Source organism: Chelonoidis abingdonii, chromosome 10 (genome assembly GCF_003597395.2).
Source record: "Chelonoidis abingdonii isolate Lonesome George chromosome 10, CheloAbing_2.0, whole genome shotgun sequence".
Lineage (NCBI taxonomy): Eukaryota > Metazoa > Chordata > Testudines > Testudinidae > Chelonoidis > Chelonoidis abingdonii.
The window spans coordinates 22,104,137-22,119,127 of record NC_133778.1 but is presented as its reverse complement, the minus strand read 5'-3'; the positions used below and the strand labels follow the sequence as shown (position 1 = coordinate 22,119,127).

Below are 14,991 nucleotides of genomic sequence, written 5' to 3'. Positions count from 1 at the left end.
GTGAGAGGTTGGTGTTGGCAAAGAATCCAAGAGTGTTCCTAAACTACAGACTGAATTGACCAATTGTGGGCACATGACTTCAATCGGGGAGACTTAGTTGGAGACACTTTCCTCTGCCTATCAGCACACCTCTGCCTTGCTCAGGTTCAGTTTCAGCCTGCTATTCTTCATCCATGAGCTGATCTCCTCCAAGCGCTGGGGCATCCTGGTGGTCGTAGTGTGATCATATGTGGTGAAGGACAGATAGAGCTGTCTCTCATCTGCATACTGTTGGTACCTGAATCCATGCTTGTGACATTATTCACAATGCTGCCTGACCATTTCACCTAGCTGCTGCATGTAGATGTTGAAAAGGACTGGAGAGAGAACTGATCTTTGTGGGACTCCAAAGATGAAGGGTTTAGTGGCAGAGGTGCAGTTTCCCATCACTAATCATTGGGTGTGTTGCTCCAGAAAATATTTTAAACACATTACCCAGGACTCCTGCCACCTCTCTCAGGAAAGACAGCAGTATCTTATGGTCAACAGTGTCAAATTTTGCAGAGAGGTCAAGGAGGAGGAGAACTGATGTTTGCCTCATTGAGAGCAGTGCCATCAGTGGCACTAAAGCTGTTTCCATACCATGTCCTGGCCTGAATCCAGATTATGCCTGGTCTAGTATATTAGCTTCAATTAGAAGAGTTTGTAGTCAGCCTGTGGCTAGCTTATCTGTGAGTTTGCTAGGTAACAAAAGATTTTATACTGAGCAATAGTTGGCCAGAACTGAGCTATTAAGAGGGAAGATTTCTTCAGTGTCAGTCCCATTAGTGCATGTTTGAATCAGGAAGAGAAAGTTCCTTCCCTAAATTAAGTTTTGGCTATTTCAGTGGTTTAGCGAACCAGTTGCTCAAGGACTTTTTTTCCTCAGCCAAGAAGGCCAGGTGTCAGATTCTTAGTTCTGGGGTGGATATTCATTTAGGGTGTTTAGTGCTTCTTAAGGGGAGAAAAATATCGCCACTGATTAAGTAAGCGAGGTGGAAAGTATGCAGTGTCATAAGTTTCAAAGTACTCAGCAGCCCTGGTATAATGCATAGAGTCAACCCAACCACGCAGTACTGATTTCACACATACACACCAAGTGCAGCAAGACCCTCTGTTGTTTTGCACGAGATTTTTCCAATGGGATTTAACTGATGGTCCTCGGATATGACAGCCATGGGACTCTTAATTATGATAAAGTTAGAATGAACCTTTTCGTATGGGCAAGTTATTTCACAATAATCCACTATTTCTTACTCCTTCCTCTAAAGCATCCTGATCACTGGACTATGGCAGATGGGCCAAATGCCTGATCTAGTGAGGTAAGTCCTAGGGTTAAACTGAGTTTCTTAAGAATTGGGTGGGCACTTTGCTTAGGCCATCTGGAGAATTCTCCACCCTTTTCAGTGAACAGCCCAGTAGTCTCCATCTTCTTTAAATGGCCAGGAGGGAGAAAGAGTAAAAATATATAAAATAAAAAGTGTGCGCAGAATTGTCAGACAGCAGCTACCACTCCGCCCATCAGATGTTCTAGAGTAGGAAATAGTTTAAATTACCAGATGGAGCAGTAGAGGCAGGCTCTCCCCACCCTGCTAGGATTGGCCACTGGAGACAAAAGAGAAGGCAACAAGCTCTCTGGGCCATTCTGTCTGAGCCACAGTTAGCAGAAAGTCTAGACCCTCACAACCCGAATCCTGGAAACAGATGAAGTGTTTATTTTTCATATTCAACATGCTAAGCATTTAATCGGGTCTGGAGGACCCATTAAATTAAGAGTTGTGGAAAGTTTCCCTTTAAAGGCTTCATATCCCTCACGATTGATGGAGTCCTCCCACCCGCTCCACTCCTGCCCCCACCATACCATCGTGGCTTTACTGCTTCAGAAAATAAAACGTAAAAACAGTTGGAAGGTTCACCGAGAAAGCAGCATCGTGAAGCATCCTTCCCTTCATTTTCCTTTTCATTTCATCAAAAGCCCAGAAATTAATGAAGACAGGATGTGCTAATCTCTGTAGTAATGCTGTGATCAACAGAGCAGCTCAGAGAATAGAAGAGGACAGATGTTCAGAAACACCCACCTTTGTAATTGGATTTTCAATGTCACAACATGATAGACATCTTGTAGCATGTCGGCTACTGTCGCATCTGGTGCATCGGTCACGTAACTGAGGGGGAGAGGGTTCCACCTCCCAAGTTTGATTATTCCTGGAAAGAAAAAATATAATACACATCTATCAGCTGTTTATGAAACCTTTTGGTTATTTGGTTGGTCAAAGTATGCAGAACTCATCCTGAGATTTATTGAAATTCTGAACACAAAGCTATTTTTTCTGACAATTGAGCCTAACTAAGTGGAGGGGAAGGAATATATTTTGAATTGTAAACAGAGAGCTGTTTACATCTTCACGTTTCTTGAATTATGATAGAGAAGCAAAGGATGCGTCCCCCCCACACAGCATCACCTTTCCTCATCCCACTAAAGCCTGCACTTTCTAAGTTAAGACAAGCTTTAAATACCCTGTGCTCCTGATTTCAAAGCCTGCACAACCCTTAAGTAAATAAAAGATCTGGTTTTGAATTGAACAAGAAAATTCCTGTGTGTGGGCTCAGCACACAGTTACATCCTGACTGTGGTGTGATTTCCAGTACAAATAGCATTTGAAATCGATGAAGTAGTTAGAGTTCACTCCCAGATATGCGTTTCACCAGGCAGATGGTTGCTTTCTTTGGCAAAAAGCAACAGCGCTGTACTTGACCACAGATTGAAAATAGCACAGCTGTCTTCCAGGTCCTGTTTATACCTCTGCTCCTTCAGTAACAGCGGCAACACCCTTTCTAGATAGGCTTGTTGCAAGAGACTGAGTTCACAAGTGATAGTGTGAACTCTTTAGTGCACAAACCTTCCCTTCTTTTAAATGTTTATATAGTGCTTAGCACACCCTGGGCGCTACCAGAAACAATTGCTAAATTATTAGAAAGGATGGACTTCCAGGGAAGCACAGAAAACAGAGAGACTCTAGGAATATCATGAGGCACAGTGCTGCCTTGTATGGCTACACAGCATAGTGGGCAGATGTCTGCTGTTCTGTTTCATTCCATCTCCTCAGCTGTGTTACTGGCTTCTTCTTTGTTTAATCTGCTTATCATCTCTGAGCCCAGTCCTTTAAGGTACCAAACACCTTGTTCCCACTTAAATTGACAGTGCTCAGGACCTGGTCTTTGGCCCATTCATACACATTCAAGGCTCCAGAAGAGATCAACAAGGCAGTCTGCGAACATTCTCAAAAGCAACACAGAGATGACTGTTCACAGCGCTGTTACCTGGTGACACCACACTATTGCATATCTATCTGTAAGCTCTCATAATAATCGAGCGCCGGTGTTTCTAAATGGAAAGCAACAGCTCATGACAACCTGGCCTATCAAGAAAACTCATCAGAAATCGGCTGAGGTGATATCATGATGGTAAAATTAACGCAGTTCCCCACATGCACCATTTTACCAACACTGATGATAGCCAAATCTAAACTTTGAGTTGCATCTAGACTTATCAAAGCTTCTGTAAAGGTGGTTATGAGACGGCAAAATGGCTTTGTGAAAATGGTAGCACAATGGTCTCTGATACCGCACGGGATACTTAGCACAGTGCTAATACTATGATAATATTTTCTCTGTTTCTGCATAACACTGGTAGGATAATTTCAGTACAATTACTCTCCCCACTTGTAGCATTTCAATATGTGCATATACATTTCTTGGGAAATAGATTTTCAATTGGTTCACAACGTATTCCATTACTATGTACAATCCCTTAGACGGAAACTGGAGTAGACCATTACCTCTGCTAGTCTGAAGTCTCAATGTGATACTCTGGTATAGACTCGGTAACATTTCAAGAGTAGGTTATGAAGCTTTTGGTAAGGGTAGAATCTCATCCAAGACAAACAAAGTTAATAACTGTTGCTTGACATCCAATGCTTGAAAGTGGGGCATACACAGAACAAAAACATTTAAATGATGCACTGTTTCAGTATGAAGATTGTTAAATCTGGTGCTGAATATGCTGCAGTATAAATAGTGCCTGGACTTGGATCCAGTGAAGTAACACACAGCGCTCATTCACAGTATCATATGTCTCCAGAGCTGGCTCCTCAAGCCATATTCCACTTGCCAAGAAAAGCTGTTTTTCTGAAGGGGATAGTTTACTTAATGTTATCTCTGGTGACAATGAGATATCCACATAGTACAGTGTACATTAGTCGTGAAATGAGCATCAAGGGTCCACTGATTGAAATACATGCTAGTGAAACAGTTTAGCTACCAACTTCCCTTGCCCCTTCTAATACTATGTAATAATATAATACAAAGTCACCTGAAAAATACAGAATCTATATCAGCTTCGCAGAACACTGGGCTTCCTATTTTTAATCACTTCAAGTTTCCATATAACTGAAAAAATAAGCATCATATGCACCTATAAGTCACATCTACATTGGTCACATTTTACAAGAGGCTTTATTCTTCATTCAGTTATAGGAAACTCTGTGAGAGAACACCGTCTCCAAGTGTTTGGTGCTGACAGTGCTGGAGAGAGACAAAGAGGCAGTAGAGGTCACTGGAGTCAGCAAGTTGTCCCAACCTGGGAAAGTTCAAAGCAAAACCACAGGCCAAAGCATCATAGGAAATACTATATAAGTTGTTTTACAGGAAATGTCTGCTACTACTGGTAGTTAGGTAGATTTTCTATCCTTCTCTACAGCTGGACAGGAAACTGTTCTGGCTGAAATTAGACAAACACAGGTGTTACCATAATGCTTGGGCACGATAACACCTACTGTGAGTCCTTTACACATTGTTACAGCACCGCTGATGCAAGCTATTTTTTTTAGCCGGTGTGATGTGATGGGTGAAATTTAAAAAAAAAAAGAAAAAATTGAGTTAGTCCCTAGGCTAGGCAGAAGCCATGATTTCCATGCTGTGCTTCAGCATGCTCCACAGGGGATTTCATTCATGGCACTGTAGCTGCATTTAAGGCACCTGTTGTGCTGCAGATAGGATGTTGGTGCCAGCTTGTTTAAGCATGCCAGTTCTCTTTCCCCCAAATAACTTTCCATCAGGATTTGAGCAGTACATACAGCCATAGTTTGACTAGAGGTTTCTTTCTCATTTGTTACCACTCTCAAGGTGCCTTTAATGCAACATTCATGATAGGTGAACGCCAAAATAGCAAGGCATCAACTTCCTAGATACACACATTAATGGCCTAATTTCCAATTTTTAAGGTTGTGTTCTTTAATCATGCAACTCTGTTTGTATTGTATAGTGTTTTTATTTTGTATTAAGCCTGAAGGGCATGTCTACCCTGCAATTAAACCCTTGCAGCTGGCCTGGGTCAGCTGACTCCGTCATGGGCTCAGGCTCCAAGGCTGTAAAACTGCAGTGTAGACGTTTGGGCTTAGGCTGGAGATCAAGCTCTGGGATCCCACAAAAGAGGAGGGTCCCAGAGCCCGGGCTCCAGCCTGAGCCTGAAAGTCTACCCTGCAATTTTACAGTCCCACAGCATGAATCCTGTCAGCTGACAAGGACCAGCCAAGAGTGTGTTTAATTGCAGTGGAGACACCCTATCAGACTTGGAGAGAGTGTGAGAATCAGTGAGGCACTTTATAAATGATTACTGAACAAAATACTCTATTTTAAACAGGAAAAACATTCCTCCTTCCTTAATACTGTTTGAGGAAGAGATGCAGCAGAATTCTCAAGAAATCTGTAGGCAGATCCTTTTATGACTTCACAACCTTTTTCCATTAACTAATTCAATCACTCATTCACAAACCAATGACCCCTTTCGGGCTCTTTTTGTGGAGATTGGCAAACAGTGCACAAATGCTAATTGCCAGGAGTTTATTCACTAAGTTACTAGGTCAAGCTGAGGCGATTTTGAGGCCTTGTCTACACAGAGGAACCACCTGAGTGTTGGAACAGCCTTCAAAAACTGATCTTTAAATGGTTTGATGTGAAACGGTCAGCTAGAGGGGGCAAAAAAAAAAAAAAAAAATCTTTTAAATGGCTTTGTTCGAAGAACATTTTTCAAACAACTGTTTTTAAGAAGTTATTCTCCCTCCACTCTGTTTGGCTGAGGGCAGGTCTACACTACGGCAGGGATCGATGCTCTGAGATCGATCCATCGGCGATCAATTTAGCAGGTCTAGTAAAGATCCACCAAATCAGCTGCAGATCACTCTCCAGTCAATCCTTGTACTCTACCCCCGAAGAGAAGAGTAAGGTAAGTTGACGGGAGATTTTTTCCCATTGACCCCCCACAGTGTAGACCCTGCGGTAACTCGACCTAAGGTATGTCGACTCCAGCTACATTATTCACATAGCTGGAGTTCTGTTGCGTAGGTCGACTTACTGCGGTAGTGTAGACATAGCCTCAGATGTGTTAGCCGGAGCATTTTCGAGATTAGCTCCTGAAAACCACTGCCCTCTGTAGACAGGCCCTCTCGTAAGCTTGATTTTCAAAAACGTTGCCATCTCTCACTGAACACGGTCCGTTACTGATCAGCGTAGCAGACTGAAGAACAGAGGAATAAGGATATGCAGCCTCGTTTTAAATTTGCATATATCCTTTCACTCAAAAAGATCCCAAAATACTTTAAAATTGCATATATCAAGGACCACTGAAAATGCAGCCACTTGTAGAGGAAGAGGTGCCAACCAAATGACTCTCTGTGGATGGAGTGCCAATCTTGGCTAGACACTTGGTGCTTGACAAGCATGCTTAGAAAAAAAGCATTACAGGAAGTTTAATGTGCTCAGTTTTTAAGGTCTCATCCAAAAGATTCACACCTGCCTTGAATTTCAATGTATTTAACTTACAAGAAAATGAAGGACTGACTCAATGCTATTAGGATTTGAACTTGTGAATGTGTCCAGATGTTTCAAAATTGCATCTTAAATCACTAAGCCACCTTACTAGCTTTGGCTTTTCTAGACCATTTACACAATTAGGGCCAGACCCTGCAACCCTTACTTACATGAATAGTCCTTACTCACCTAAGTACTATCATTGAAATTAATAGAGTTACTCATGCAAGCAAGGATTACTTAGATAAGAGTTGCAGGATCAAACCTTTAAAACTGGACCATTTCCAAATTTCATTCACAACCAAACAGAATGTACAGGCACCATACAACAGAACATCCCTTGTGCTATTGTTAATAGTTTCCTTCACATCTACCACATTTATTCCCAATTTCCACCTTTTACAGACTGTGTACATACCTGAACAATATTTTTAAAGCATATTTGTAGTAAGTTTGCAAGGAATTAATGTAAACTATTTAAAGTGCTTTACAGAGCTTAAGTCATACGGGTCAAATTAAGAAGATCATATATATTCCCACACACACAAATTTTGCAGGTACACAATGAAAATTCAACAATATTTTTTAAAAAGTGAAGAGGAAAAGAATTCAGTAATCCTTGGTTAAAATAAAATAAAATAAAATATTTGCTCAGAAAGAAGAATCCTGGTTAATGAACACTGTAAAGGAGTGTATTTATCAATACTAACCATGCAGGTCAGCTGGTGCACAATACCAAACTCTTTCATTTTCTTCAGCATAAACAAATGCATCCCATAGAGATACATAAGGAGTAGAAACGTTAAAGATAATCACTCCCCTCATGGACTGAGACACTGGAGAATCACCAGTTCCTTGCTTATACACTGAATATATCTCACATAGACCTTTGCTTCCGAGGATGTGAGGTTCAGGGAATAACAACAGCATCACTTGCTGTAGTGCTGTAAGTCTAATTAAATAAATAGTTTCTCTTTTAAACAAGGTACTTCTTAACCGTTTTTCTTATAAGCACAATGTAAACTCAAGGGAAACTAGACATTAGCATTAATATCCAAATACTTTATTTATTATATATATACACACATACACACACACACACACACACATACCCTGCCGGTATAGTGAGCTGGCCAAAGGAGGACATGGAAGCTGCCGATGTGAAGACCCGGAAGCTCCTCACAATGCACGGAGGTTTCCATCCCAAGTCCAACACCAGAGGCTGTATACCAGCCGGAAAGAAGGCGAGCAGGGCTTGGTGAGCATCAAAGCCACTGTCCTGGACGAAACCCGGAACATCCAGGAGTCCATCAGTAAGACGGCCCCCAAAGATGAGCTGCTGAGAGAATGCCTGAGGCAGCAGCAGACATGGGAGGAAGACCAAGTGGAAGAAGTGCCATGGCAAGACAAGACCCTGCATGGGATGTACCATTGACAGATAGCTGAGGTGGCTGACATTGGGAAATCCTACCAGTGGCTGGAAAGGGCTGGACTAAAAGACAGCACTGAGGCACTGATCATAGCAGCACAGGAACAGGCACTGAGCACCAGATCCATTGAAGCAGGGGTCTACCACACTAGAGAGGACCCAAGGTGCAGACTGTGCAGAGAGGCCTCAGAGACAGTCCAACACATAGTGGCAGGATGTAAGATGCAGGCAGGAACAGCATACACTGAACGGCACAACCAAGTGGCTGGCATTGTGTACAGGAACATCTGCACAGCGTATGGGCTAGACCCTCCCAAGACCAGATGGGAGATTCCACAGAAGGTTGTGGAGAATAGCAGGGCTAAGATTCTGTGGGACTTCCAGATCCAGACGGACAGGCAGGTACTGGCCAATCAACCAGACATCGTGGTAATAGACAAGGACCAGAAGACAGCGGTGGTGATAGATATAGCAGTGCCAAGTGACAGCAACATCAGGAAGAAGGAATATGAGAAGCTGGAGAAGTACCAGGGCCTGAAAGAGGAACTAGAGAGGATGTGGAAAGTGAAGGCCAAAGTGGTCCCAGTGGTGGTAGGAGCCCTCGGGGCTGTGACTCCTAAGCTGGGTGAGTGGCTCCAACAGATCCCAGGAACAACATCAGAGCTCTCTGTCCAGAAGAGTGCAGTGCTAGGAACAGCTAAGATACTGTGCAGAACCCTCGAACTCCCAGGCCTCTGGTAGAGGACCAGAGGTTGAGGAAGACACATACCACCCATAGGGGTGAGAGGGGAATTTTTTTATACATAAAACTCCCAGTTAAAGGCCATGAAACACTGTCAATAAAACCCTGGGTCTTAGAATGATTAAGCCATAGTTGTTTGCAGTATTGATGTAGCCATGTTGGTCCCAGGACATTAGAGAGACAAGGTTGGTGAGGTAATATCTTTTATTGGACCAATCTCTGTTGGTGAGAGACAAGCTTTTGAGCTAAACAGAGCTCTCCTTTCCCCGGCCTGAGGAAAAGCACTGTGTAGCTCGAAAACTTGTCTCTCTCACCAACAGAAGTTGGTCCAATAAAAGATATTACCTCACCCAGCTTGTCCTCAACCTATTTACCACTGTGGGCCACATATGCAGCTTTCTATGTGTTATATAGGCCACATCCACACTATATGCTACCTGAGGCTGTCACATGGGCCACAGCTGTGTGCTGATTGGGCTGTAAGTGGACTGTGAGTTGCAGGTTAAGAACCACTGCTCTAAGCCATGGAGTCTCTGTTCACAGCATTACTTCTGTTGCTGAAGAGACTGATAAGTTCTTGTGACACTGAGTGCATCTGTTTATCTGCTTCAGAGCCCCTATGCTATAGCAGGTAATTTACTGTTGTTCAGATGTACTCTCTTAAAGAAATTAGAAACTGCCTGTCCTATATAACAAGTACATAGAATTATTTATCCATAAATTAGTTCACAGGAAATCACTATCCTGCAGCATATAATAACCCAGTCTGTCTTTCTAACCCGTGGCCTGGTTGTAGTATATCATCAGCACATAGCTGCATAAAGGCTACTTTAGTTACTTTTGTTAAACCATTGCAGAGAATGACTTTTCAAGTAGAAAGCGACAAATGGGGCACATTTTTTTAAACTGATTCCATTGTATTAATTTTTTTACTATATTACTGAGCTGCTTCTTCAAGCTTTTATACCAATTGAACAGATTTTGTACTGCTTTTGGAGTCTATTATATGGGGCCTACATTTTTCTATTGAATTTGAATCAGTGACATATTGGGGTAAGACTAGATGGAAAAAATAATCAGCATAATTCTCCTTTGCACTTCCAAAACACCTTTCAGCTGAGGATCCCAAAGCACTTTATAAAACATTAATTAATTAAACCTCATAAGGCTTAATTGTCCCTATGAGGCAAGCAGCATTATCCCTTTGACATACTGGTGATTTAGTGATTGAAAGCACACAATAAACATAATCCTATGTTTATGCCAATACAAAAGAAACCCCCTTACTTCAGACCATAATAAATAATTCAGTGAGAGAACAGGAATAAACTGTGCAATTATGTTGTGATGTACACATCCACAAATCAACAGGAACACCCACACCTCTTGAATGATTAACACTTCATCTCAGTTGACTAGAGTGTACAACTTTAGGCTGCGAACAAAAAGGTGACCTTCATTTGAAAGGCATGTGTTTGACACTAGCTCTACCTGCAGCTCTGGGGGTGAATGTACTTTTTAAAATTACGCACACAATAATATATATGTGTAAGTGGAATTCTACAGTGAAAATAGCATGTGTCGTACAGTCAGTCAGTTTAGATAATCATACTGGTCCCTTCCGCCCTTAAGAATCTACACTAATGTGGCTATTTTACATAGATGCAATATATAAATGATATATATTTGCAGAAGAGACTGTCAATCGAAGATCACTAGTGTTATACAGTTCAATTATTGAACTTCAGACTGCATTCAGGGATAAAAAACAGCTTTGCTATATGGTTCTCTGCTAGGACTTTTAATTTCTTGAGTGCTAGTTTTCCTCATTCCCCTCCTCCTGAGTACACCGTATTGAAGTATTTGTCTTGAATAACATATACTGAACAGTCTGATGCCTTGTAATTATACAACATATAAAGCCCATATAGAGAGAGGTTTTGTCTCATGTAATAGATGCTGCTTCACATTTGGGAAACGTTATGTTAGAACCCTGACTTTTATTAGATTAATTTAATATAGTCACTAAGTAACTAGACTAAATTAATAAAGACTCTATTGAAAGAAAGAGAACAGAATTATTCTGCAAATTCAATAAAACTTTCTAAAACTGGTTATTTTAGAAGCCTTTATTTAATTTTCAAAACTCCCATACTTTTTGAAAAACTGCCAAAATATTGGTCAGGATATGGAAAAAGCATGTCTGATGTTCAGTTATTTATTTCATGAGATTGTTATTTAAACTGTTATACATGGAAACATAACAAATGGTGATGGGGATTGGATTGCTGAAATATCTGTTCAGATTTTTTTGTACATCAGTTTCTCCTGTTCATAAGAGTACTTGCCTGGCATATTTTCCTTTTAGCATTCCTGAGATAACGTTGTCCTTAGCTTGGACCAAGGTGAAGGACTGCAAGAATGAGAAAGAAATGCCTCTCTCTCTCTCATTCCTTTTGTGTGACACAGAGAAAACCTTTCCTCTAACGCACTGTGTTAAAGGCACGAAACTAAGATCTTTTGAATAATCAAAAAGCATGAATGACAATCTATTGTCATCAGATTATATTGATATTAGCAGCTGCCTTTGATAACTCACATTAGCTCAGAGCCTTAACTTCCTTCCCAAGGAAGGGAACTACACTCAATGACAGCCTAAAAAATAGGCTTGCATCTCAGACCTTGCCATGGAACTAGACTTGTTTCCACCAATACTTTTCAGTTCCTCAGTGTCAGTCCCATATTGCCACGCTAGTATAATACCCACTAAGTACAATGTGCTGCATCTTCCTCAGTTTCACGGCTGTCTTTTGGGCACTCTCTGTTTTCTACATTTAGGGTCTTTCAGGCCTGGTCCTAGGATGGGCTGAGTTCCCTTAACTCTGACTAATGGGAGCAACAGATGTACAGCATCTCTTGGAGTCAGGCCCTCACGGGAGCAGTGACCATTAGCATCCAAACTCATCATATCTTTTGTTCAGGGAACTTTCTTTACAGACTGTCATGTGCAGAGACTCAGGCTGCCGTTTAATAATAGTTCCTAATGGTCTTGCTTTGGAGCATTTCAATCAGTCAACACATTCCTGGAACACTGTGTTGGTTTCTTCCCCTTCATATTGTACAAAAGCAGATTATTTAATAGCAACTTGTCAGCTGCATGATGCCCAGAAGGTCCCATGTTATATAGCTCTATATCAGGGGTCAGCAACCTTTCAGAAGTGGTGTGCCGAGTCTTTATTTATTCATTCTAGTCTAAGGTTTCACGTGCCAGTAATACATTTTAACGTTTTTAGAAGGTCTCTTTCTAGAAGTCTATAATATATAACTAAACTATTGTTGTATGTAAAGTAAACAAGGTTTTTTAAATGTTTAAGAAGCTTCAGTTAAAATTAAATTAAAATGCAGAGTCCCCCAGACCAGTGGCCAGGAACCAGGCAGTGTTGAGTGCCACTGAAAATCAGCTCACAAGACACCTTTGGCACACGTCATAAGTTGCCTACCTCTCCTCAACATTCTGCCCGCAATGATAACCATGCAAACCTAATGACCTGCAAGGAGCTGCCTGGGGGTAAATGAAGGCAGAATTGCCCTGGCCTTTTTATTTTAATCTTCAACTGTTTACTGTCAACAAGATGCAGAATACAGCTAAAACAACGTTGCTTTCTCTCCCTCTTACATTCAGGAGAACATCGGATCCTGAATGTACAATCTTGAGATCTTCACAGGTCCTAGCATTCAAAATCTTGGAAATGTCCTTTGTTAGATTTTACAATTAATTTGTGGTTCCAGAAGGGGAGAGACAGCAGAGAATTTTCCCCCTCCCTTTTTTTGGGGGGGGAAGAGGATTGTTTTTCATTGGGAAAGAAGAAATTCTTGATTAAAAAAAATTCTAGATGTTTTTGAAGAGCTCCAAACAATTCCCTCATCTGTACTGCCCGATGCAATGTTACACCCAAAAATCTCGTGTAGAAAAGAGATCCACTGAGCAGTAAAATGCACGAACATTGCAGCTTAATATTGTTAAACACATTGTTAATGTTATAAATGAGCATTATTAATAGGCATTGTGGAGGCTAATAGGTCTAAAATTGACTCCACTGACATTGCTTTGACTCCTTTAAGAGAGCAATACTCCTATGAATCCAAATAGCCTGCCTGTTCACAACAATAGAACTATATGGAGGGAAGAAAGCAAGGCCAAGATTGCAGAGATAAAATACTAAAATGTCTTTCTGTAGAGGCAGCCAGAAGTATAACTAAGAATTCAATCGCCATCAGTTCTTCAGAACAAGATAACGTACGGGGTCAGGAAGAAGCAGTGTAAAAAAGCTAGTTTTACACACTGGTGAAAATTTAGGCCAATGTAACTTGATGGAGTCCCTTTAAAAGCAAAATGCAAAGAGGGACCAAAGGGGGAATGTGTGTGGGGCCACCCCTTTTTTTCTGCTTCTTCATGATATAAAAACTTAGTCTAAAGGTTTTTAACAAAATTACTTTTTTCCCTTGCTTCCTCCCTACCCTGCACTCCCTCTTTAAAAAAAAAAACCAAAAAAAAAACAAAACCACCACATCAGTAATTCAGCTCTTGTCTTCCTTACTTCTTCTGGGAAGCGATATGAATGGCTGAAGAATTGGTAGGGTGATGTCACACGTACCAAGGAATGAATATGAACAACTGAGTGTGGAAGGATGTTGTGGGGTTTTGGTTTTTGTCTTCTCCTGACTGCTTAGAATTATGATGGTTTCCACTTATTTCACTCAAACGCCTGACACACAGCTGGCTAATGATACAATACCTCAATCCTTTCCATTAAGGTCTGAATCCACTATGAGACCTTTCATGAACTTGAGAAAACAATGTACCTAATATTTGCAGTTAAAATCAAAACAAAAACAAGCAGGATTTATTTATTTTTTAAGTCTTCAGGTCTTCCTCAGACCTCGCAGAGTAGCAAAAACAAAGGGGATAGTCCACTTTTCCTTTGCAGATTGATTAGTATCAGAGAAGTACACAGAATTGAACCCTTAAAATCTGCAGTATTTCTTTTCAAAATATCATTAAACTGATCCTGTTGCCAGAACTCCAGTTTGCCCCCAATTTGAAAGTATTTTAAGCTTTCAGAAATGTGACAATAAGTTCAATATTGACTCTATGGGCTAATTTTTCTTTCACTAAATCCCACTTTAAAAAGGGCTCATACTCAGATTCTTCCCCTCCCAAATTTTCTTCCAAGGAATTGCAAAATACTTCCAAATTTAGGATAACTGTAAATAAATTTCTCCTGGTTATTGGGCTCAACTACATTGGGTTTCATATTAAGCAATAACAAAAAGAGATCACTGCCAGAGGTGATGACTTAATGTAACCAGTAATTGTACCAAGCATCAAAAAAAAGCAGCTCCAGTTATATCGCGGATGCACTCCCACTACACTGGCCCATTTTCTCCCAGCACTACCTTTATCTTCTTGGCAACGTTCATACTGCTAACTTTGTGTTAATAAATCATGAGTCAGGCCACTAAAAATGATTAATTGACTTTAAAAAAAAATCATGGTTATGTTTGGGGGTTTTTTACATGATAAATTTGGGGTCATTTTTATTTACCATTAGGTCTTTGAGCCTTCAGGTTACACTTGGGTCACATTTTTTAAGCTTTTCTCCACAACTATGAGGGCTGGAAATTTACTGTTGTGTTTCTTTAAATGAAAGCTCAGAGTCTCATGTAATCACAGGATTCCAGGAGCTGGGGCTTTATGAAAAACAATAAATATTGCTAGACTCCCAATAAGATTAAAAGCATTGGCAGCACTGCATGTCCCTTGTGCAATGGTGGAGGGCATATTTCTTCATGAGGATTCAAGGCACCTACCTGAAACCTTTGGAGCTGCCAGCCAGAACAATGGTACTCTCAGGCCCCCTTAGCTTTTGACAAC

At 40.9% G+C, this 14,991-nt stretch overlaps 1 protein-coding gene across 1 annotated transcript in view; it reads right to left on the bottom strand.

Moving 5' to 3' along the window:
* Window positions 1-14,991, bottom strand: part of SATB2 (SATB homeobox 2) — a 166,653-nt gene that overhangs the window by 94,687 nt on the left and 56,975 nt on the right. The window contains exon 4 of the mRNA XM_032793604.2: window positions 2,097-2,223. Within this exon, the coding sequence (XP_032649495.1) occupies window positions 2,097-2,223 (127 nt within the window). The remainder of the gene's footprint in view (window positions 1-2,096; window positions 2,224-14,991) is intronic.